Raw genomic sequence first — 26,073 nt, forward strand, 5'->3', positions numbered from 1 at the left:
TAATTTAAATGCCTCAAAAATAACAATATGACTTTCAAATGTTTTAACTTTTTTTAACTATTATCATTCTTTATATCAAATGATAATTCAGTCAGACCCCAATTTAACGAATTCACCGGAACTGAAACTTTATGCATTTTATTTATAATATCGGGGTGTAAATTAAAAAAAAAAAAAAACACTTTATCTAAAACTTGTAATAAGCAACTGTGCAAAAAAGTGTACACTTTTTATTCAGCATTCCACGAGGCTACTTAATTTGAAATTTAAACTATTGAGTAACTGATGTTTGACAATTTCCTTGATACTTGACTCAAAATAGTTATTTTTCAACTTTATGGAGAGAAGAAAATACTGCTCCTTTTGCAGCCTACTGCATGAGATATGCTTTTACAGTTTCTAGGCCATGTAAAGTATAAGTTTTAATAGGAGTTTCACTATCGCTTTCTGCATCAGAATCACTATCAGTTGGTTGCCCCCTCACCCTTCAAAAATGGCTGATTCCTAGAAAAGTCTTTTTTTTTTGCTTCTGGCAATACGGATGTTACATTTGGAAAACAATCCAATATTTCCTAACTCAAATTAACAAAAAAAAAAAAAAAATTGGCTGTTAAAGTAATTCGTTGTTTCAAGGTTTATTATTCATTAAATAGGGGTTTTTGTCTTTATTTTAGTCATCGAAGAAGAAAAATACGTTAAATCTCGAAATTTGTTAAATCGAGGTCCGACTGTAGTAGTGCAATTTTTGGATTGTTGCTCTGAAATTGTTTTTTGAAAAATATGTATTATAAGGAAGATGTGAATTTTATTTTAATTCTTGACTATATTTTATGACAAATATGCTTTTTGTCTGCTTTTTTCCTCAGCAAGCTGTTTTAAGGGCTGGTGGACATCAGGTTCGTGTAAGGCATGGCGTTCCTGATCCTGATTTCAATGTAGAACATATGCTTGCGTCTCATATGGATGATAATCCTCTAATGCCTGGCTTGACGATCCTTCTCAGAGTTTTACCTCACAGTAAAGTAGGTTCATATTATGAGCATTTACATGCATCAGCATTTTGTATTGGTATTTTGTTATGTATCAAATTTTTATGTTCCAGAAAACTTTTAATAGAGCTTATATTTTAAGGCTTCTAAACCTTCCCCTTGTTTTTCTAAAAACAGTCAGAACTTTACTAAGATATGAGTTAAATGTGACAAGGTAAAATTAAAGAACAAATAAAAGCAATCAAAAGTTAAAACTTTTAACTCTTTTTATTGCCTTTATTTGTAAATTGCTACCACAACCCAAAAATGTTATGCTATAATGAAAACTAGACAGCAGATATAAAAAGTGTAAAAAAATAAGTAAATATATCAAACAATGCACAAATGTGTATTAGAAAATAAGATTTTAATGTATCATTGTTTTGGTTTTTTTTTTCGTGGAGGGGGGGGGGGGCGCAAAGTTTGTAAGTTTTCAGTAAGGGGTCCATGGTGACCTGAAGTTTGAGAACTTCTACTCTAAGCTAGTCAATTTGTTAGCATAGCAAGATGAAGCAAATATGATAAAACAAATTCCCCTGCCTATTTCTACTCTGCTAAATGTTTCGAAATATTTCCCCAAGCCTTAAAACCAATCATTCCAATCCACTAATAAAATGTTCGGAAAAGTCGAAGAAAATGCTTGGCAGTATTTTGAGTAGTAGATCCTTGTTGATTCTTTCAGATAGCCCTTAGAATAATTGAATGTAATTATAGAAAGAAAACAACCTACTGCCAAAAATAAAAAAATTGGTGTGAACACTTACGTTGTTTGGTCTGACTTTACATACTACTTCCTTGTACTACTTTTGAATAATATGTTTTTTATAAAAAATAACTAAAAAATGGTGTGTGTGCTCATGTATGTGTCAAATGCAAATTTTTAGACACTTTCTCACCCATTAAAAAATTTAAATGTAGAGAATGGCACTTTCAAATTTAAAAGAATTCTTCTTGTTGGTGTCTGAAATCATAAATTGCTACAACAAAATCTAAATAGAATGTGCAAAAGGAACAAAAATAAAATAGAATAGTTCTCTAGTAAAGGGTGCAGAAAAGCATTTTTAATATTTATGACTTTAGTTGGTTGCACTTTTTAGACACTTTCCCACCCATGAAAAAATATAAATGTAGTGAATGGCACTTTCAAATTTAAAGGAATGTGATATTCTTGTTGGTGTCTGAAATCTTAAATTGCTGCAACAAAATCTGAATAGAATGTGTAAAAGTAACAAAAATAGAATAAAATAGTGCGCTAGTAACGGGTGCAGAAAAGCATTTTTAATATTTATGACTTTAGTTGGTTGCAAACCAATTCAGAAAAGTATTTAATAAATAACTGGTTCTACTGGATTTTTGTTTGACTTCGCCAAACTGATCCTCGATTCTGCATCTCATTTTTGTTTCTAAATTTGTCATAAACTTGGGGGTATGTCATCAAGTAGTTTACAGTTGATTGAACTTTAAAATCAGTATAACAAATATAAATTTGTGTTTTTGTCACTAGTTTAAGTTAACTTTTTTCTGCTCGTCTTATGTTACTTATAACTTTTTCCCCCCTCCTTGTTGTAGGAGTTTGTGCCTGCTCCCGTGTATGAGAGCGGTTATTATCATTCTGAAGAAGCACAACCTAACGAGTCAGAAAAGAAACTGTATGAACATTACAAAGACATTGGAAATATTGGTGATACGATTCATGACAAAGCCACTCTGCTATTTGGACAAGGTTAGAACAAAAGTTTTTCAGAAAAAAATTGAAAAGACATTTGTAAAAACGAAGTTAAAAGCCTTACTACTGAAATATATGAAGTCTTGTAATTATTGTCACCTTAAACAGTGACTCACAGACACACTTCTTTAAAAACTTGGTCCAACTTTCGCTTATTTTTATTCATATTCTATGTCATATCCTTTGAAAAAAAAAACAGTAAAACTATCAATCTATTGTTTAAAAACATGATTTAAACTTGAAATGCTTCAATGCTGTTTTTTTTTTAATGGATTTGATTTAAAAATTATTTTTTCTTATATTCCTTAGTACATTGATATAGATTTTTTGACCTTCAGTAGTGTCTTTACTAAAAATTAAATTCTTCAAAATTTGTCTGAATTTCAGGTTTTTTTTAAAGCAGTCACGATTGCTTGTTGCTCTCACTTGACCACAGTTGATGTTGCTTTTATTTTTAGCCTTTGTGAGCAGCATTGCCCACTGGCCTCTGGAAGCTGATCTTTCTCCTGGGCGGCGGCGCTCATGTTCCCCGGCATCGACTTTGTTTACATTCAACCCTCTTGACTTTACACAATCCTTTTTAGACAACTTATCTTTCAACATTACTCGAAAACTTGTTCAATATCTTGCAATGAATCTCATGAATAATTTCAGAAACTCATCACATTGATTTATTATATCACTAGCAAACATACCCGGCGTTGCCTGGGTCAGAAATAAATGTAAGAAACAATCGCTACTTCCTTTCGTTTTCTGTTTTAACTGAAAGAACTCAAAACATATCACTTTGACGTGATTAAAAATAGAGCTTCTTCCTTACCCATTAAAATAAATAGCAATAAGTATAAAGAACGAACGAATATTCATTTAGAAACGAAAGCACGAATTTAAGCATATAACAATTTGAAGAATTTCCAAAATATGAACTAACAAAAACAAAGATCACTGAAAAAACCATGCACTTTATTTAATTAAATAGTACACACTCAAAAGAAAAAAAAAAGCTCTCTACTATGTTTCTTTAAGGATGCAAAAAGTAGAGTTTCCAAATGTCTAAACGACTTTAACTCATGTAAAAGAAAAAAAAAAGCTCTCTACTATGTTTCTTTAAGGATGCAAAAAGTAGAGTTTCCAAATGTTTAAACGACTTTAAACTCATGTCTGCTCCGGAGAAGCCTTGATTCAAAAATTTCATTATGATTACTTTTATTATTGCTGTTGTTAGGCAACGAATTTTTGTAACAATGGGTTTTATATTCGCAACGTCAAAGCTCCAATACGCTACCTTGCAGTGATTACCAATACTAAAGAAAAAGGTAAAGCATTCCATTCCACGAGTTTTCTTTGGGGTAAATTTCCGGCTTCAAGCAGTTTGTGGTGTAATGTAATTTCAGAAGAATAAAAAAGAAAGCTTCGCACAAATACGATGAAAAAGTACTGTCATTCACTAAACGTCAAAGCAAGTTATAAGTTATGGCATTTGTTTGTTTCACCTTTTTTCATCCACCATTAGGCAGTGGCTGCTGCGCCCCCTATAATTTATTGAAGTTGCGAATTTAATTATTTAATGGGGAAATTATATGAAATTTACTGTTTTCCACCATAACTTTTTACAACTAAATTTTTAAGGAATAAATTACAGCCTAAGTTGCTCCCTCATAATGTATCTATCTATGGTGAAAAAATGGTTAAAATCCCTCCAGTAGTTTTGAAGTTTACCCCGGACATCCGGACAGAGATTAGCCCTTTATGTATCAAGATGAGGATGCAATTCCTAAGAAAGCAATGTCATGCTTGCTCCAGAGAGGCCTTGTTTCAAAATTTACATTATGATTACTTTTAATATTGCTGTTGTTAGGCAACAAATTTTTGAAACAATGGGTTTAATCTTTAATCATTTGATGTGGAAATTACATGACATATACTGTTTTCGATCACGACGTTCTTAAACTAAGTTTTTTAGCAATAAATTATAGCCTAAGTTGTTCCCCGATTATGTAGCTATCTATGGTGAAAAAATGGTTAAAATCCCTAAAGTAGTTTTGAAGTTTACCCCGGACATCCGGACAGAGATTAGCTCTTTATGTATAAAGATGAGGATGAAATTCCTAAGAAAGCAATGTCATGCTTGCTCCAGAGACGCCTTGTTTCAAAATTTACATTATGATTACTTTTAATATAGCTGTTGTTAGGCAACAAATTTTCGAAACAATGGGTTTAATCTTTAATCATTTGATGTGGAAATTACATGACATATACTGTTTTCGATCACGACGTTCTTAAACTAAGTTTTTTAGCAATAAATTATAGCCTAAGTTGTTCCCCGATTATGTAGCTATCTATGGTGAAAAAATAGTTAAAATCTCTAAAGTAGTTTTGAAGTTTACCCCGGACATCCGGACAGAGATTAACCCTTTATGTATAAAGATTTTAAAAAAAAACCAAGGAAGGTAAAACCTTCAAACTCATAATACACTTGCAACTTTAAAATGTCACGGCCCTGCCTTCACTCGCGTCGGCTGTGGATTGTATAGTGATTGAAAAGCACAATTTTGATTAAAAGTGTGGCGGAATTAAAGAGGCAAGACAGTGAATCTCTATTGTCTAACAGATTTTTATTTACAAAGGGCAGGGGCACATGACTTAGAATTTTGCGTATAGTATTTTCATTTAGACATTTAAATGATTAAGTTATTAAGGGAAAATGGTAGATGGAGACCTACTCACCACGCATCCCGACTTCAGGTAGTTCGTACGCTTGTTGAACCTAAGTATATTACTTAATTATTATCCTCCTCATCAACCTCATCCTTCCTTGATCATGTCTTGATCTGAAAATGTTTAGATTTTATATTTCAGGGATTTGGGTCTTTCGCCCCGTGTTCCGATACGCAAGATAGCTTTCATGCAAACCTTATACTTTCCTCTGATTGCAAGCGTGGGAGATGGTTGTACAATCGTGTATACTTTAAACATTCTTCAACTGATTACCAGGAGCATAAACTTCGACTTTGATTTTGTTACCACATGTTAATTATTTGGTTTTGAGGTCCCAGTAAGAACTAATCTTATCGTTCCAAATTATGAAAGTAAGCCAGATGATGAGAAAATGATAGTTTTCTTTTATGGATTTTTAAATCTTATAATTTTTTCCATACTTATTCGCTTTAATAAGCGGCATGACACTAATATTCTATTAAACAATAACTCTTAACTAATTGCCGAAGCATGTTTACAAAGTCATTAAATTAATTTATGCAGATGATAAATTAAGAAGTATGGGGATTGAATTGTTACATTTAATTTTATTTTTTCTGGGTTTTAATTTTTCTTTTTAGTCATATTGATTTTTAAAAGCGGGCAATATTTTTTTATCCCTTGCTTTCTTTCATTTATGCTGATTTTGCGATCTTTTAAAAAAAATTTTGCTCATTTTCCGGCAGCATGCATGGAAGCTAGTAGGGAGAGAAATTATGAATTGTAATGCCACCCTCAGCGACTTCCCTTGTTGCTGGGAGGTGTGTCATAGTAGTTTAAAACAGGGGTGCCCACAGGGGGGGATTATGGCGCAAGTTGCGCCATCAAAATTTTTGGGGGGGACTTTTTTTTTTTAACTTTTTTTTTTCTTTAGAACATGAAATTTTTGAATTTTGGAAAGAAAAAATATTTAAACTTATTCAACAAGAAATAGATGCATTAATAATACTTTTTTCACATACTCTTCAGGGCCATCGCCAAAAGGGGCGGGGGTGCTACACCCCCCAGTTTTTCAGAGGTGGGGCCGCCAATTTCATTTTAGCGATGAAAACGAACGAAAAGAAAGGAAAACTCTTCGCTGTTTTAAAAAATTAAAATAGTAATTATAAATGAACAATTGAAATAATAGTGCCAAAAAGTATTTTTTCTGTAAAATTTGAATAGAAAATGTAATTTTAAAATACAATTTAGGAACATCCACGATTTTCTTTTATTAAGAGTCGCGGAAATGTACGCTTTAAACATTTTTATTAACGCAAAAAAGAAAGTATTCAGTAAAATACACTTTTCACTAGGTCGCAGAATGGGTATGCACGTCTTGTCACTCGGCGGCCTTGGTTATACAAAACCATGCTTCATGGTTCTTCAGTTTAAAAAAAACATAAATAAATAGGACAGCTTCATTGGAACAGTCCATAGAACAGGGCTTGCAGAAAAATTCCCCACATGTAATTATTATTATTATTTTTTTTTTTTTTTAATGAAAAATATTGTCCTGAAAATCATTGCTAAGTGGAGAAAAATGTATGGGTTGCCGAAATAAATTTGAAATAGAAAGGAAAAAAAATAATAATAACAGTTAAATGCAAAGAGAGATTCAAAGTATTGAAATGAATAACTCACACCAAAAGTTCTTAATTTTTGAATGTAAAAATCGTATGTAAATCACATTTTGATCAAGAGATGCAGGTGGCATATTTAAAATAAAATAAAGTGGAATAGAGACCTAAGGTATCGCAAAAAATTACCACATCTGTTCAAAATATTAAAAGTTCTTTTTTTTTTTTTTTTTTTTTTTAAGGCTGCAAACGCTTGTATTGCAAGAAAGCAAAAATATTAGGGGAGAAATTGAAAGTTTTGTTATGGAAAATCCAAGCAAATAATCGTGTTTGGCAAAGGAAAATTGGAAGAAAATATTACCACAATATGTTTATCAATAATTAAAATTGACAACGAATCTAAGAAGGACATAGCCAAACTGAAAGGAAAAGTGCGGAACTCCTAACCCTTCTTTTTACGTCCCCAAAGCTGGCCTAGAAATGAGTTTTTAAAATTTGAAAAAATCCCGGAAAAATGTTCTCAGACCCCATCTTTTAGCATAACGTCTAGTATTAATAAATCTTTTATCATAGCTTTAATTGAATTTCAATTTTGAAAATTTGTCAGGGGAGGACTGCGAATCTCTCCACTCATTAACATTACCAAAAATTGTCTAAAATTGCGGTTTCTACGGATCGAAATTTTTTTCGAGAGTGCTCGACAACATCATCGAAACATGTCTTAAATCTCGCTTTTAGTGCTTCAATTACGAAACATTTCTGGTCGCGAGCCCCGTCAAAACTCCCCCCCCCCTTTCGTCACAATCACAAATTATTCACAATTGGGAATGCGTGCTTACAGTTTGCATTTTGAAAAATTATAGAACGATGACCCCGAGTCTCTTCCTTCCTTAACATCGCCATAGATCGTCTAAAACTGTGTTTTTCAGATAACAGTCTTGAAAATTCCCGAGGGAGAGCTCCCGGACCCCTCTTCCTGAACATAATTAAATATAACGTACGATTGTGTTGGGAACTTAAATTTGGAAAAATTATCGGGAGAGGCTATGCTGGAACTCTTCTCCCCCCCCCCCCCCCCCAAATTTAAAATATAGTTTAAAACTGCGTTTTTATGTCGTCAAATTGCGAAATAATGCAAGAAGGTAAACCTCCGACACCCTGATTCTGATTGAATATTATCCTTACGATCATTTATATTACTAGTACTAAAGTCTAGTAATATGACTATCCCTGCTAAACGAGAAGCCAAATCTTCTCTCTCTCTCTGCATATTTAAACATGAGTTTGAAAAAATTAAAGGGCTGCCAAAAGCGCACCCCCCCCCCCTCCCCCCGAGTTTTTGAACTAGCGACGGCCCTGGTACTCTTTCCAAAATTTAATGACCGTTTCTCTTTTTCAATGAAAGGTGCATCACAGACCGCATAAAGTTGGTGTCCGTTTCAAAGTTGGATCAGACGATTTGATTTCTTTTCAGTATCTGACAAATTTTCTGGAAGTAGCACTATTCTGCATGATGAATACGTGTGACATTGATGCGAGGGAGGGAGGTCAAAAATGTTTTATTGATTGTTATAAGTCTGACCAGTATGCTCTAGTCTTTCATTGATTCAATCGTTAAGAACTAGTTTTGAAGTTTGCGAATTACACATTTTTATCCCTCCAATTGACAATTTATATATTTTCTTCATTAACTAGCTTAAGCTTATAAAGAATTTTCTCATTTCACTTTACTCCCATCTTCTCTACCATTTTTAAACTGATCGTTTCAAATTATCATTAGATGATTTTTATTAAAACTTTCAGTGATGTTAGTTTTAAGGTGTTTAAATTATTTTTCGTAAATCATATTTACTTTCTCCCATAGCTGATATGTATATTGGATATTTGATTCGCTAAAATTCTTGAGTTCTGATTTTCGATGTGTGCAGAATAGTTGAGCTGAATTCATTTTTGAGGATTTCCGAAAAATATCTGTCATGGTGTGTGTGATCCATCTTTTTTCGCTATGCGACTTCAATTTTGGAAAACTTCCAGGAGAGCGCCCCTACTGTAACGCCAGAATGACACCCTCTTTATCATCAAGAGTCATTTAAGACAGCGTTTCTAGTAATGCAATTTTAAAAACTTTATTGTAGAGAACCCCTGATTCCCCCCTCTTTCCTTAACACGAGCAAAGACAAGCCTAGAATTGCGTTTTTGGAGTATCAGTTTCAAAAAATTGCCGGGGGAAAGCCACCGAAATTCACCTTCCGCTAACATTATCAAGATATATCAAAACTGCGTTTCTAAAGCTACAGTTCGGAAATTTAAGAGAAGCGTCCCTCTCCCTCCTCCCCACTCTCGTCAACATTATTAAAAAGTCGTCTTAAATTTGGTTTTTAGGGCTTCAATATCGAGAAATTTCCGGGAGAGCTTCCGAAAACTCTTTTTCTTAACGTCACAAAGGTCGGCTACAATTGCGACTTTAGAACTTCAGTTTCAGAAAACTGCTTGTCCCCCAACCATAGATAGCGTTTTTAAGACTTTAATTTTGAAAATTTTCTAGGGACGAGCCCTATGATCTCTTCTTTCCTTACCACAGATAGTCTAAAACTGCAGTTTTAGAACTACAATTTTGAAAACAAAGGAAAGTCCTCCTTAACACTACGGTAGACTATTTACAGTTGCACTTTTAAAGTTTCAATATCGAAAAATTACCGGGAAGGGACCACCAAACCTTTTATTCCCCTAACATCACCAGAGATCGTGTAAAACTGGTTTTAAAATTAAAATTTCGAAAATTTTTCGGGGGAGAAACTACCCGCACCCCCTATTTAAGGGACAATAAATTTCCGTTTTACGGTTCATATTGTATATGCATCTAGTAATGGCTCCATCCCAAGCCAGAAAGTTGTGTCTGTAATTATTAATACGTTTGACAAAATAATAATAAGGTGTAGCTAAATTCAGGGGTACCCGAAACTTGTTTAGTCAAGGTCCACGTTTTAAAATTAGGGAAGGCAAGGCAGGTCAGCAATCCAACAACCTTCCAATTCAAATGGTATTTGTTTGCGCTAGCCCCCCCCCCCCCCCCCCCCCCCGTGAATTTGACTGGAAATTATACACTCTAAAAACTGTTATGCTTAACCCAATTCGAAAGCGAGAAAATTTTTGGGGGGGAATTTGCGCCATTGATCTTGGGGGGGATGGGCACCCCTGGTTTAAAAGGTGTTTTAAATATGATTAAGTGTTTTAAATATAACTGCAGTGAATTAATTGGCAAAATTGGATGTAATTTTTCATGCTCTTTCATTTGAAAATGAGTTTGAAAACCATATGTATTGTCCATCGCCATTGCAGTCAGAAATACCTTCTGGAGGGGTTTCTTTGATCAAAAATACCTTTTGGAGGGGAGGGTTGATCAAAAATACCTTCTGAAGGTTTTTTTTTTGATCAAAAAAGCCCTTTTATATGAAGGGCCCTTTTATAAACTACTGTATTAGACGTTGGATTTAACATAAATGCAATGTCTAATACAGTAGTTTATATGCATAAACTACTGTATTACTTACTGTACTGTTGCATTTACTTACTGTACTGTTGCATTTATGTTAAAACCAATGGCTCCGGGAGGGGGGAGTTCACCCCCACCCCTTTTGCTGCGCCACTGTTGTCTATTATGATTGCAATAGGAGCAATTTGTGGAAACAAGAAACCCAAATTAATGCCAGGGATGGATGCTACACATTGTGTGTACTTTCTCTAATTCTTCTAAAAGTTTTGGATTTTGTGGATTTTCTAAAAGTGGATAAATGTACCTCGGGTTCTTATACTAAAAAAAGTATTCTTGAATATTGTATAGAACTTTTATAGCACAAATAAGATTTCCTTGTCTTTTTTGCAAAATTTGAATTTTATAGGTATTTTCAAACTTTTTTTTTACATATTGTACTCTCATGCCTGAAATGAAATTCTTGCTTTCAGCTTCCATGAGTGATTCAACCATAAGTCAGCTTATTCAACAAAATTTGCAAAAAGAAGGCTTTGATGTGGAGGACTTTCCTTATCAAAGATATGTTGCATATAATAAAGATCATGGATTCATGGTTCTTGTGGATAAAGTTTCTGGACTTCCTTGTGAGTCTAAAATAGTTAAAGAACTTAAACCTAATCTAGTATAGCTCTTAGATGTTTTCTTCGTCTATTTTTTTCTCTCTTTCACAAATCAGTAAAGGTATTGTGTTGTTATTTAAAAGCTGTGTAATAAAACTTATTGCTCAAAAGATTATAGTTGCATGTAGGTTTATTAGCTTTTGGTGGTAGTATTAAATGTAACAAAATAGTAGATTTCTGAAGAAATACAAATTTTAAAATAAATAATAATGGAAGGAAGTTATCTGCTTATTCTTTTGATAGTTGAAACGCATTTGGTTTACACTCAAACCTCAATAGTAAGACAGCTGGCTGAGAGGAACAATTTGTTTTTAAACTTGCCTTTTAATAATCCCAATGTAAAATTGTTATACACATTTTGGCAATTATTAAGTCATAATTTAAATGCATGCTCTCTATTTGGTTTGGGAAAAGATGAAATGTTAAAAAAATGAAATATCAAATTAATAAGCATAAAATTCATAAATAATAAGAGATTGAGTTTTATTAATTGTAGTTTGATATGATGCAAGTTCAATTTATTTATACTTAAATATAAAAAGGTCTTTTTCACAGCCTCAGATGAGTCTTATTATAGAGGATAGAGTTTAATTTCATTTGAAAAATGACCTTTTGAATGGATTAAGTATTGTAAATTCTTGGAAATATAATTTTAGGCCCCTTCATGCTTTTGATGTTCTTCTGAAAAGTTCTAAAATTTAAGCTAAAGGTATTTCAGTAAACTCCTGATTATCCCCGGAACAGTGTTGAATGGTAACCTTGGATAAGTGAAATCACGGCTAATACACAAATTCGGTGAAAACGATGCTAATGTTTGCAATAGCTTGAAGAGATCAGTAACACTAGCATACATTTAAGCTATAACTAAATCGATAACAGTGTGTAAAAAATGCCTGTAAAAGCTAAGAAAGGATCACTCATTATTGCAAACAGATTACACATACACACGGGCAAATCGTGCAAACTGATTAACCACGGCAGATCAAATTAGGCTACTCCAAAAATGCATAGAGGAGGGGAGGGGAATTCTTTCAAGACTGGCCCAGTCGCTCGTTTATGCACCTAAGTAGTGTAGATTTAAAGCAGCAAGTAGCATAGCTCTAAAAATCAAGTTTTAAATAGTCTTGTTTCGGTGAGCTTGGAAGGTTTGATGTCACTGAAAGGGAGGCAGAAGAAAAAAATAAGAGTGTCTGAAACGAGATTTTGCACTTGTTAAGTTAAAACGTGCGCATTTATCTGCATTCAGTTAATCATCGCCGAAAATGAATTTTGTTATTTAAAGTGTGAAAAACTGCTGCTATGCCGTCTGCGGATAATTGGGATTTTATTGTGTTTAATTTTCCCATTAAAAGCTTAACTTCAAAATTCTATTAGTTTTGTGAAGATAGCAATGCTATATAAATTGACTTAAATCAAAAGAATTGAAATATTTTCCTCCATTCCCCTCGTTTGATGCATGAGTATTTTTTTTTTTTTAGTTTTCACATTAAATGGTTTTGTTTTAGTCTGAAAATTAAATTTGGTATATAAAATTAATTTAATGTAATTCATTATCAAGAGAGATTGCATTAAATTATCCTAAGAACAGAGGAAAATGGTTTACTTACAGGACCAGCAATAGGATTTTGAGCCCCTGTGCAATTAAGAAGTCCGGGCTCCTAGCAATACAAAAACTAGAAAAAAAAGTAAATGAAAGTTATCGGTTAAATTAATCTTCTAAAAATAACATAGAATCGTGCAAAACCAATCACACGAGCATAAAAACAGCACTGAAACGCGAGTTTGAAAGCAACAGGCGTATTGTTTACCATTCAGTCACGTTGTAACCTGTGATGAGGAAGAGTTGCAGGGACCACGGTTCTTGGAAATTTCTCAAAGCCACTCCACCGCCCTCAGTGTTTACAATTGGTTTTGAATTAAGCTAAACTAATTATTCTCTGCACATTAAGCATGTCTCGTTGGTAGAAAAAGCAGCTGTAAAGCATTTGAAGTCATTTTTAACAATGAGTGTATATTTTAAGCACTGGGATGTTTTTAATTTCATCAGCCCCCTTTGAGTCTCTCTCTCTCTCTCTCTGGGCCCTTGTGAGTTCTGAACCCCCATGCATTTGCTTGCCCCCGTCCCCTGTCACCATCCCTGTTTACTTGTCCTTGGTGGCCAAAGATATTAGTTTTGATTTTAAATAACTTTTATTTGATGGATGAATTAAAAAAAGAAAAGCACATTGTATTGGAAGTATGATTGTCTTATCCATGACTAAAAATATAATTTGAGGCTCATTGATGAGAAATACATCAATTTAAATAATTTTGATATTTCATAGATTTATGGTTTATTGCATCTTGATTATTGACTGTTCAAAATCCTTGACATGCTAAATATTTTTCCAGTGTTTCTTGAGGGCAGGTACTTGCAGTGCTTAGCTCAAGTTTTTCCCGGAGAAGAGACAAAAATAGGAAACGGAAACACGCAAGTTGTAAGTTTCGTAACTGAAAATCTAGAACTAGACAGTCCTCAACGAGCACCTGATTGGTCAGATGAACCCAAAGTAAGTTTACTTTTTCAGCCTTCAGACTTGCCAACTTTTATGGATTATCCGTAAAATTCACGAATGTCACTTAAACTTTACGGGTTACTTACTAGACTCCCGATTTTTACGGTTTTTAGCTATGGTTTGCTTTGGAAATGTTTTTTTTTTCAATCAAATCATAACTGTTTGTCCAAAAAACTCCCCAAAAAATTAAATAAAACTCAGCTTTGCTTGAAAAGTATCCAAATAAAGCGTTCCGTTACCCCAAGCTACCTCTTAAACGCAACTGGCCATTTTGCCCCATTTTGTCTCGTCTTTTCTTCAGAGCATTTATGCCACTGCGGTGTTGCTAGATTGTGTCAAAATTGCCCAACAGATAATTTTACCCCCTAGCTGGCGGCAAAAGGAAGCTGTTTTGTTTCAATCCGCTTGCTCTCTGGAAAGATATGCCAACCCTAGCCACTCACAGCTTTGTTTATGTAAGTTCATCTCTGTTTTTTTTCCCCCCCTAAGTTTCTGGAGCGGCCAAGAAGAGTATTTTAATGAATTCAAAAAAAAAAAAAAGCCACTGCTGTTTTATTAAATTCAGCTGCTTTTTTTTTTCACATCCTAAAGCTGCTGATTTTGAAAATATTTTTCAAATATAAATGCATCTTTTTATCTCGTAAAATGTAAATAGTGGTATACCTTACAAATAGTTTTTTTTTTTTTTTTTTTTAATTTGAAGCATCATCTAACATCAGCATTTGTTTGATAAAAATTTTCACAATACAGTAAATTGACATTTGGTTTCAATATTTGATGCATTATTGATTGGAATTGAGCTTCTAAAATTTTTTTACTCTCAACTTGAGTTTTGAGAATTTGAAAAGTAAATATCTTTTCAAGGAAGGGAAACTTTCCACTTATTATTATTACACTTCTGAAAGATTACTATTGGAAAAATTACATGAAAATTAATTTTCATATTTTTTTAGTATTGTATATTTTCCATAAAATAAAATTCAATTTTATGTTAAAACTGCAGTAATTTGCTTTATTTAAATATTGCAAGTACATAATAAATTTTATCATATTCTTATATTAGTATTACACATGCATAATCTAATGTTATATTACGCCAATTAATTTGTCTCAGTTTTATTAAATGCTTTGCAAAAAGTTTTACTGAGACCAGTTTTGAAAAGTTGGCAAGTCTGAGCCTTACAAAGTTGCTATAAACTGTAGTAAGGCCTATGTTTTTTAATGCCAAGAGTTCCAAGATTTTATCGATATTATATAACTAGCTCTGCTTATTACGAAATTACTATATGCATAGAAATGAAATAATTTGGAAATATAAATAATATGAAATGTTCAAATCAACCACACTTGACTATCAGTCCAATAAGCAACCCAGTTATATTTGTAGTTTTATCTAGTTTTGTTCCAAAAAACCACCAATGATTTCAATACTGATTATAGCAATGAATAAAGCTATATAGTTTATCTCAACAAATGATTTTTAGGATGTTTAGTTATAAAATTGTAAAAACACTATTATTAGATACTTTTTCAATTTAGAAATTTTATTTTTATTTCAGAAATTAAAATTACTGCTTTTATGTATTTTTTTATTTAATTTAGTTATTTATTTGTTCATCTTTTTGTCAGTAGTTCTTCAATGCTAATGAAGATAATTAAAAAGATGCCAACCGCACAAAAAAGTTTTTGGGCAGAACTAACAAATTATTCCATTGTTTTGATTTTTTTAATCTTTCCATTGTCAGGTAGTTTTTTTTCTCTCTTTTTTTTTCTAAATATGAGTCTTGTACTTAAGTGTAATGTTTTAAAGTGACAATTGTGCATAGCAGTATGCTTGCAGAGTAGAATAGAAAATAACTCATTGAAAGCAAACATACAAACAAGTCAATGTATGTAAATAAAATATGATAAACTTAATACTCCTATGAGATATTTAACAATATTTAAGATGCTAGCAAACAGATACATAATTTGAAATTTGAATTTACATTAATATGTTAATGCATGGTTACATTAAATACAAGATGTTTTATAGTACAACATTTAGCAGCATTGTTGTATGTATGTGTGTAATACTTTGTCTAACTTTTCTGTCATTTTATTAACTAATTTTTTATTGCTAATAACTTGATTTCATTTGTCTCGTAATTTGCAAAAAAAAAAAAATCTAATTGGTTTGTATACTTTCACTTTATACATTCGAAATAAATAATGACATGCATTATATAAGCATATCGTTCTTTCACTATATATCTTGAAATGGTTTCTTTTATAGAATGTTAAGCCAGATTATGATGATCAGGGATTTATTTTATTTTCACTTTATGGACTTCGACCACGATTTAATTCAGCTACTGGAAAAGTATTAGATAAAGAAGGGAAAAATCCAAAGTTTAATTTACAGCATGCTATAGCTTGGGCTGCAATGACTTGTTTTAACAGGTAACTATGCTTTCTTTTAGGGATGAATTTTTTAGTTTTTTTCGACTTTTTGTTTTTGATGAAGATAATTCCTTTTTGTCATTTAAAATTAACCCTCTGTCATTTTAAATTAAACTTATGAAAAATTCAGCCTTGTCATCTGTTTAAGTTTTGACCTGTATTTCGTTTTTCTGTTCTGCATGCACCGATCTAATACCTCTCAATTCTGCAGTTTGCTCAAAAAATAAAATAAAATAAATGTCAAATTTATTTAATGAAATTGTTAATCTTAGCATTATTTTTGCAGCATAAACATTCAAATGCAATGACAGGGTGGCGACGGATCAGGGAGATCAGGGAAAAATCAGGGAAATATCAGGGAATTTTGAAAAAATAATAATAATTCAGGGGAAATTGATCAGATGAAGAAAAAAATTTTTTCCTTGCAAAATGAAGTATTGAATTGCAACCTATGAATTTTCCGCCAATTATTTGTCTTAAAAAAGTAAAATTAATGAGGTGCAATTATACAGTGCGGCATATTTGTGCATCTTTTTTCCTCAAGGTCAAAGTATTCAATCTCAGGATGAACTTCCTAAGACTGCTTCTGTGTCTGTAAAGTTGTTTTTTTTTCCTTGCTTGAATTTTCCTTCCAAGCTTTCCAAGCTACGTAAAATAAACAACCCTTCAGGCAAAGATGAATTAATAACTTTGCTCCCTTGCCTTTACTCATTGTCTTGAACTAATTACATACTGTTATCACGATTTCAAGAAAAAATCTTTGTTTTTTAAATTAATGCTGGAAAAAATCTTAAAAGTTATCACTTGGCGTTTTTTAATTTAATTGTTAAAATGGAATTTTGACTGAAAATCTTTTTTTTTTTTTTCAGACTTTAAAACTCTTTTTTGAACTGACTTCAAAAATGGAGGTTATGATTTCATATTGCAGCTTTTTATGTGTGTTTTCGAATTATTTTAAAACCATTAACATTTTGAAATTGTTTTTGAATTTTAATGTTTGTTACTAAAAAGTAATCTAAGGGATTTTTTTTCCGACAACTAATGAAATCATTTGAAATTGAGTTGTATACAAAGTACATATTTTTATTATTTTTTAATAGTTAAAATGCTGTAATCATTCATTCAAACCTAAGTTTTTGATTAGAGAATAGCTCAATATGATTGGTTGTTGAAAGATTTCAATTTGTTTTACATAAATATGTCTATTCTGCCCTGTGCAAGTAAAGGATAGTAACTGCACATTTCTCTTTTTTTTTTTTTTTTTTGCATTTTTGTCATCTATTGTACGTTATCTTTATTGTACATACTCGCTTATTTGCTTTCCGCTGAAAAAGAGGCGCGAAAAAAAGGTCTAATTCCAACATTTTCCTATTGTCAGTATTGTATTCACCACACATTTCTTCAAATATCTCGAAAACTAATTTCTGCAGATACTGCCGTTTACCTGAACACGGCAGTATTGCAGATACTGCCGTTTACCTGAACACGGCAGTATTATTTACGTAAGTAAAACTATATTACTTCTATACTTTAACTATCACTTGTTATTCTTGCAGCAACAATTATACTGCTTGAAAATTCAGTTCAAGATTATTTCCATTTAAATTTGTTTTAGTTTTATCATGATTAGATATTTCTTTAAGAGTGATTTTAATAATTTCTTAGAATTCTTATGTTAACTGGTCCCTGAAAGTAAAGTATTTGTTTTAGATTTCCTACAATATTTCTCTGTCGATAATTTAGAACACTATTTTTACCAAAAAAAGAAGCATCTTTTCAAAATATATTTTTAATTAACAGCTTAAACCGTTCTAAACACTGCATTTTATTTAATATGCAATGCTATTCACATACGGGAAAGAAAGGAAAGCATTGTCATTGATAATGTAAACCAGGGAAATTTGGTGAACTTAATCAGGGAAAAGTCAGGGAACTTTTTTTTCCAGTTCCTGTCCCCACCCTGAATAATGTTAACAACTGACTCATAGTAATATTTTTTTTTCAATTTTAACAATTGTTAGCTATAAATAATTAGTAAAAGTAAAACCAATCAAAAACAAAAAAGGTAAGTTATTGCATATTAGAGGTTGCACAATGCAGAATAGCTTATGGATGAAGGAACATCTAACAAAAGAGACAGGTTCAGACAGAAAGCAGTTTAAATAACAAGTATTTACCAATTAGTAACCAATGAATATTGCAAATAAAAATTACAATAGCTAATAGCAAATACAAAATGAGCCAGAGAAGTTTTAGAATTCATTAGGGGATAAACAAGGAGCAGAAGATTTGAATTGGAAGTGGCATACAGCCAATTAGAAGAGGTTGAGTAATTTTAACCATAGTGAATGAAAGGCAAAAAAGCAGAAAATCAACAGACCAAGTGAGACAAAATTGAAATAAGTGAATACAAAAATTAAAACAATTGAAAAAACTTCAAGAGGTTAAGTACAACAGATTAAGAGAAAATTCAAACTATTGATAGACTAAAATTTAAAAAAATCCACTTATTACACATAACAATAAAAAAAATAATAATAAGATGCATTTTACGACCATAAAAATAGTTTAAAACTGACAAAGTAGGTCATGAGGGAACAAAACTTTTTATACAAAAAGCTGAAAAGCAAACAAAAATAAGTAAAATTTCAACAGTACAAGCAAAGTCAAACAAAAACAGAAATGATGTACAAGAAATATAGCACCTGAAAATGATCATGAAAAAAAATAATAAATAAGTGTCCTTCATAAATGCAAAAATAAAGTTAAAAAAAAATCAAAGCAAACAAAAAATTAAATTGAAATGAAAAGCAAAAAAATATATATTTTTTACTTAGAATCAGAAAAGTAAATTAGTCCCAAAATGAGTTAAGAAAAGCATAATTAAACCAGCAAGTTAACAAATACAGTCAACTCACGCTACAACGCGATTTGACTTATGCGAAACGGCTATAGCACGAGTTTTTCTCGAGAAACGAATTCTAGAGCTGACGTGAATTTCTCGCCTGGAACATGAAAGTTTTTGCCAAGGAATCGCTGCGCGTAGTATCATCTTCAGTATTGGCTTCTAAATATCAGTTTTGTGAAAGGATTTCCTCCCTTTAGCATCACTGAAGTGCGAAAGTTCCCACACAGTATTAGTCAAATCATCGCTTTGATAGTGGATACAAATAACACCACTCTAAATGTGAAAGTTAATTTGACATAGTAAACGTGCTGTGTCAGCTTAAGCTAAAGAAGAGAAAGTTCCTTAAAAGAGAAAAAGTGAAGAATCTCGATATGCAGAACAACATTGCTATCGATCGGATGAGTTTCACAGTACCAACCATCATCATCTTCAGTTTTTTAGTTATAGTAATTATTATTAGCTTATCCACTGCAGAGTAGTGTAACAGCGTGACATTTCCTAGTTATAATAATTATTGCATACTGTACATGCAATATTGCACTTTGTCTCTCCCTCCTATTGATCTTTCATTTTTTACATCATAACAGTATTTTATATTGAATAACATAGTTTTTTTTAATGCAGCATAAGTTCAGTTCTTCATGTGGAAAACATTGTTATGAAGTATGAAGTGAAAAGGGAGGGCGCTTGAAAACAGCGCGAGCACCGAGACCACAGGTCTATTGTACTATCCCCGCTTAGACTACTAAAGGAGCCCAGTAACAGAAATAAATCTCAGCATTTGCCTAACCGAAATTCTAGGCAGTTCCCGGGGATCTACATAGTGGTATCCCAAGTGCTCAAATCTTTGTGCAGAGTAGAAGTCACATTCACATAGCACATGACTTGAGCTTTCATCAGTCATATGACATCCTCTACACGAAGGGTTGTCAATAACACCCATCAGATTAAGGTGCCTATTAAGAGAGCAGTGTCCAGTTAGTAACCCAACAGACTTCTTGATCTCATTCCTGCTCAAGTTAAGCAGTTCCTTGGACCTGAGCCAGGGAGGCTGCTGGCTCAGAGTCTTGGCCTGTCTTTGAGACTCGGACTGAAACCACAGGCCATAAGATTCATCCATAAGAAGGTTCTTTGCAATGGTCCTTACTGCATTGTAGGGCAGGCAGAGGACAGGCTCGGGTCCCATAAACGGTACATTGGAGCCCTGTTTAGCAACTGATCTGCCAATTCGTTACCTAAAATGTCACGGTGACCAGGAACCCAATAAAGGGAGACCCTATTACTGCCAGCTAGTCTTACCAGTGCATTATGACACTCCCAAACTGTTTTGGTAGTAAAACAGTTACGATTGAGAGCTTTTAACACAGCTTGGGTATCAGAGAATATTCTGATAACCTTCCCGCTTAGGCCTCGATCTAGGCAGTTGTTTACACAAGCCAATATGGCTAAAGTTTCTGCCTGGTAGACAGTATCTAGCTTCCCTACAGAGAAACACAGATTAGTGTTATTGCTGCTGCAATATACACCAGAACCAGTTCCAGACGAAGTCTTGGAACCATCTGTAAACCAGATTTCTTGTGCATTGCCAATGATATCCTGTATATCCTTCCATTGCTCTCTGGACGGAAACACAATGTTATAATTGATACAATGCTGAATTGTTTTAACATCCAGTCAGAAGGCATCATAAAGTAAGGATGCTTACTAGTCTTTGCACACAGTTTATCGTACAGAGACAGGTAACGACGGGACTTCCAGAGACCCTTGAGGCGGTATGCACACAGAATCGCCTCCATTTCCACTTGCTTATGCAACGGAAGAAGGCCTAGAAGTAGATCAAGGCTATGGGAAGGAGTAGTTCTCATGGCACTAGTGATAGTAATAGTAGCCATCCTTTGTACTTTGACGAGGCAACCCTCAGCTGTATTGGTACAGGTTTTATCCCACCAGGCAATTGCCCCATACGTAACCGTAGGTACAATTACTCTAGTATAAACCTAGTGAGCGATTTTTGAAGAAAAGCCCCAATTAATACCAATTGCTCGTCTACAAGACCAAAAGATTCTCTTGGCCTTATCGGTAATTTGCTTAAGGTGAGAATTCCATGTCAAAGTTTTGTCAAAGATCACACCCAGGTACTTGACCTCACTTGAGTAGGCAAGAGGCGAACCAAAGAACTTAAATATCTTCAAGTCTTTGAGATGTTTACGAGTGAAGGGAACCAAATAAGTCTTATTCGGATTGACCGTAAGACCTGCCTCCAAACACCACTTTTCAATTTCCTTAAGGGCAGACCTCATGAGATTTGTAACAGTTTCATGGAACCTACCCCTAATAACAAGGGTTATGTCGTCCGCATAGCCAATGCAGTGCAGACCTTTGCGACGAATTCTTTCCAGAAGTTCATCAGGCACCAAAGCAAAGGGGAGAGAACGTCCCCTTGTGGGCAGCCACGGCAGTTACCCACCATCATAGTTCTGCCCAGCATGCAAGCTTTTGTCGTAAGGGTTGTTAGCAGACTATTAACCCAGGTACATATCATGGGATCAATTCCCTTGTGTGCGAGAGAATCGTTAATAGTCTCAGTAGGGACCTTATCAAAAGCTCCCTCAATGTCAAGGAAAGCAGCGAGAGCTACTTCTTGTCCATTGACTGCATTATCCAGAGCTGTTGTTAGCTCATAAAGTGCAGTCTTAGTGGACCTTCCAGGCTGATAAGCATGCTGGCACTTAGAAAGAGGGTTGGTTTTCAAAACACAATCCCTGATGTGCCTATCAATCAGTTTCTCCAGAGTTTTTAGGAGAAAAGAGGTAAGACTGATGGGTCTAAAGGCTTTCGCCACATTGTAGTTTGACTTACCAGGCTTGGGTATAAAAGTTACTTTGCAAGTTCTCCAAGCATAAGGCACATAGCCAAAAACAAGACAGGACCTGTAGATCCTACAAAGATGTGGTGTGATAATATCCACACCTTTCTGCAGAAGAGCAGGTATAATATCATCCGGTCCAGCAGATTTAAAAGGCTTGAATGAATTAATGGCCCACTCAATTTTACCAGAGGTCACAATTTCACCCGCTAGTTTCCACCTTTCCTTACTACCACGTAAGGGGGATAGCGGAATATCAGGATGACTTTCGTCATCTTTAATTACAGAGCCAGGAAAGTGTAACCTAAACATCTCTGTTAGAGTACTTTCCCTGTCATCAGTAAAGGAACCATCTTCCTTTTCAATGGAACCCAGCTGACAAAAATTGTCTCTAGAGAGTATTTTCGTGAGTTTAGCAACGCGAGAGATGCTGTCCAAATGGCTACAGAACTGTCTCCAGTTATCCTGTTTACTGGTTCTTATAGCCTTATTGTATTTATTGCGAGCTTCATGGTACAAAGACCAATCGCCCGTCTTCTTGGCTTTATTAAAAAGTCTTCTGCAATTCTTTCTTAATCCACTAAGATTTTTACACCACCAAGAAACTTCTTGGTAAACTAGTGGAGATTGCATTGCAATTATGTTGATAAGATTGGAGTATAGAATGTTGAAGTGAATCAACTGCTAGTTCCAAGTGTAACAACGAAGTAAGTTTGAAATTCTTACCTGATAGGGAGACCCTTAGATCTTCCCGATAGGAATCCCAAGATGTTTGTTTGGGATTCCATTCCTCCTGCAGTACGCTTAGTGCAGGACCTGAAAAAGTCATAAGGATTAGTCTATGGTCAGATAGGGTAATCCAGTCTGACACCTGCCAATCACTTACGCAGTTCAGTGCTCTATCATTACATATCGTTAGATCAATGACTTCACATCTGTTTCGGGTAATAAAAATAGGTTTATCACCTCTGTTGAGGATATTTAGGTTGTTACCTAGCAGGTACTCTAAAAGTTCCTCACCTCTCTTGTTGCTTCCCCACACAATGTGGTGAGCGTTAGCGTCTTAGCCAATAATGAACTTCAGCCTTGCATGCACACAGAATTTTACAAAATTCCTGGCTGAGGTCGCTAAAGGAATCTCATCCTCATAGGGTAGATAAGTTGACATGAAACATGCCAAAGCACCATCTTCATTAAATACTCGGATGGCGACATTATCACCGTCAAGAAACTTCGGTAGGCAGAGAGCATTCAGGTGCTTGTTAACAACTATGCAGGCTCTCAGTCTACTACAAGTCAGATCATAGAAGAGATTATCACAGCTCTCCAGACCGAGGATTTTCCCGTGGTTAACCCTGGGTTCCTGTACTAGGGCAATGTCAATTCTTCCTTCAGCCAAGTCTTTACTGAGAAGAGCAGTAGCAGACTGGCAATAATGAAGGTTAAGCTGCGCAACTATGATGCCAAGCACCTCCATTGCAGAGAGCGGGGACCCACTAAGGGGCAGCTTCTTTGTTAGGATGAGTATCCTGCAAGAGGGTCTCATCCGTTAACGTGACATCGGAATCTGCATCCGAAACGTCAAGATTTTCCATAAAGTTCGTAATTGAACTTGTAGTGGATTTAGGAGAGTTAGAACCATTATCTTTGCTCTCAATACTTACGGTAGGAGTGGATTCAGATGGTGTCCCATCCACCGAAGTTTCCACCCCTTCAATCTTTGCAGGATCTTGAACATTGCTCCCAGCAGGAGTTTCAACTACCTCCACATTATCCCTGGGCTTCAATGAAACATCGGAGTCCTTGGATGAGGCAGTTTCTGCACCAGGAGCATTTTGTGTGTTGGGATCGTGCAGGATCTTACACAGACCCTTGCCAAAACCCCCAACAAACAATTCCAGGTTGGACTTCTTAATGAACTCGGCTGAACCAGAGTCCACCTCGAAGATCCACCTGACATAGTTGTCTTTAACAACCGTTTTGTCTCTAGCCCTCCAGCTGCTCGTGTTGAGACTGGGGTTGAGACGAGCAAGTCGTTTCAAGACTTTATCTTGCTTCAGGGTGTAGATATCCCTTGTCTTAAAGGCGATCTTCACCGGTTTCACAAGGTCTTTAAAGGGCAACACTGCAAGTTCAGAGTCACCTGCAGTGCGCCCATTGAAGTGCAAATGTACCCAATCTGCAGCAAAATTATTGGTGCACTGGATAACCAGCGCACCATTTGAAAGACTGACAGCTACAAATTGAGGTACGTTGTCGTTGGGGGGATATCATCAATGATTGCATCGATGTCCCTTTGGATACCAATGGCATCATCCGGGGAAAGTTGATCCCCCGGGTAACCTTTCTTGGTGATAGCCAACTTAATGGCAGATGTAGCCTGGCTATAGGAGACTCTAGGTCTCTTGACCTGGGCTACATTAGATGGTGAAGGGGTGGAACCCTCCGATAGGACCCTCTTTGTAGATGGGGTGCCCTGCAATCCATGTTCCAGGCTCTGTTGAAACTTGATGGCTCGCTGCCGGTTTCTTGGTTGCCGGCTGGACAGTTTTTTGGAGGTATCGGATGGACCAGGTATTTCAGTGTTCATTGCTGCTGCAGGAGGTTCCTGGAAAACAGTTTTATTAGTGTTGTCTGCTGACCGCTTTTCAGGAGCAGAGATAGTTTCTGTGAGGGTTGGCTGCGTCCAGATATCCCAGGATGAGTCAACTTTTTGTTTTGGGCGGTTTTCACCGCCAGGTTTTTGTTTATTTTTGTGTCTACCCGTGTTTAGGAAAACGGAGGGTAGGTAAACGGTCACCGCCCGAATTGACCCTCTCTACAGGCGGAAGGCAGAATTCAAAGTGGTTTGCCAAGCCACGAGGGACCGTTTGTGACAAACTATAACCCCGGTTGGCATATGGTAAGCTATATTTCCATCGGCACGGTTCAACACCTTAGATTTGGGTTGCCTTTCCTGGTTGGTCGAGAACCTTTCGGCTCTACTGACCAGCACCAGTTATGCCATGGAGCTTTTGACACCCTCCTCTTTTCTCATCCGGGCTTGGGACCAGCAATGGCAGAGTTTAAACATTGTTATATACTTAAGGCTTGATTTAAAGCAGTCTAAATTGTGTTTACAAGTGTCTAAGATAATTGCTTATGTTTATCGACACGTCGTTTTCATACCCTTTTCCACAACCGAAATTTCGACTTACGCGAGGGGTCTCGGAACGCATCCCTCGCGTAAGTTGGGACTCGACTGTAATTATTCCAAGCTTACAGAAAAGAAAAAAATAGAAAACAAAGTTTTACTAAATGAATTTGCCACTTAGTCCATGCTGGTCCATGCTGTTTATTTTGTTGAAAAAATAAAGTTTGTTCTTTAGAATTTCCAGAAATTGAGGCCAGAAGAGAAACATTTTTGAATAAATTCTTCTAAAATTTTATTTCAGTTCAGGTAAAACATATTGAAAATATGAGAGAACAAATTCCATAATGGCATTTTTTCACACTATTCTGAAAAGGAATGTTTAACAATTTGTTGCTTTTTAAATCATAATAATAATCAAACTACACTGGCCTCAAAAAGTTAAGGTACAACATGTTTTTTGAAGCTCACCATAAAAAAAAATAGCAGTAACAATAAAATGCATAGTTTGCATGAATGATAATAACGAACTTTAAAACCATTTATGAAAAAAAGTTTTACCACTTTTATTTTATAGAAAAAAACATATTTTTACGAGTGAGGAAAAAAATATGCAAATATCAAGCTTTCGTATTTTTGTGTGTAAGTTGTGTTAATTTTCAACTGTTGTTGTCAGTTTCGGTGACAATAGTCAATGGAGATTAGAGAATGTCTCAGAGACATTGCTTACCTGATTCGTTAAGGGGGAGGGCAGTTAGATGGAAAAGGGACTGTCAAAGGCTAATGCTGCTAGACGTCTCAATGTGTCTTGTAGTGTTGTTCAGCGACTTTAGGATCGATGCCAACCCGAATATTCTGTGTCCAGAAGACCTGTTCCAGGCGGACCACGAGCTACAACACCTGCAGAAGACCGTTTTCTAGTTCTTTTGGCCCAAAGGAGAAGAGAAAAC

The 26,073-nt window shown here is 34.7% G+C and overlaps 1 protein-coding gene across 1 annotated transcript in view; it reads left to right on the plus strand.

Moving 5' to 3' along the window:
• The window catches only part of LOC129227457 (uncharacterized), a 66,009-nt gene that overhangs the window by 33,657 nt on the left and 6,279 nt on the right, over positions 1 to 26,073 (plus strand). The window contains exons 12-16 of the mRNA XM_054862019.1: positions 867 to 1,022; positions 2,598 to 2,751; positions 11,034 to 11,186; positions 13,614 to 13,771; positions 16,053 to 16,219. Coding sequence (XP_054717994.1) covers positions 867 to 1,022; positions 2,598 to 2,751; positions 11,034 to 11,186; positions 13,614 to 13,771; positions 16,053 to 16,219 — 788 coding nt within the window. The remainder of the gene's footprint in view (positions 1 to 866; positions 1,023 to 2,597; positions 2,752 to 11,033; positions 11,187 to 13,613; positions 13,772 to 16,052; positions 16,220 to 26,073) is intronic.

The sequence above is a fragment of the Uloborus diversus genome, chromosome 8 (genome assembly GCF_026930045.1).
Source record: "Uloborus diversus isolate 005 chromosome 8, Udiv.v.3.1, whole genome shotgun sequence".
Classification (NCBI taxonomy): Eukaryota; Metazoa; Arthropoda; class Arachnida; order Araneae; family Uloboridae; genus Uloborus; species Uloborus diversus.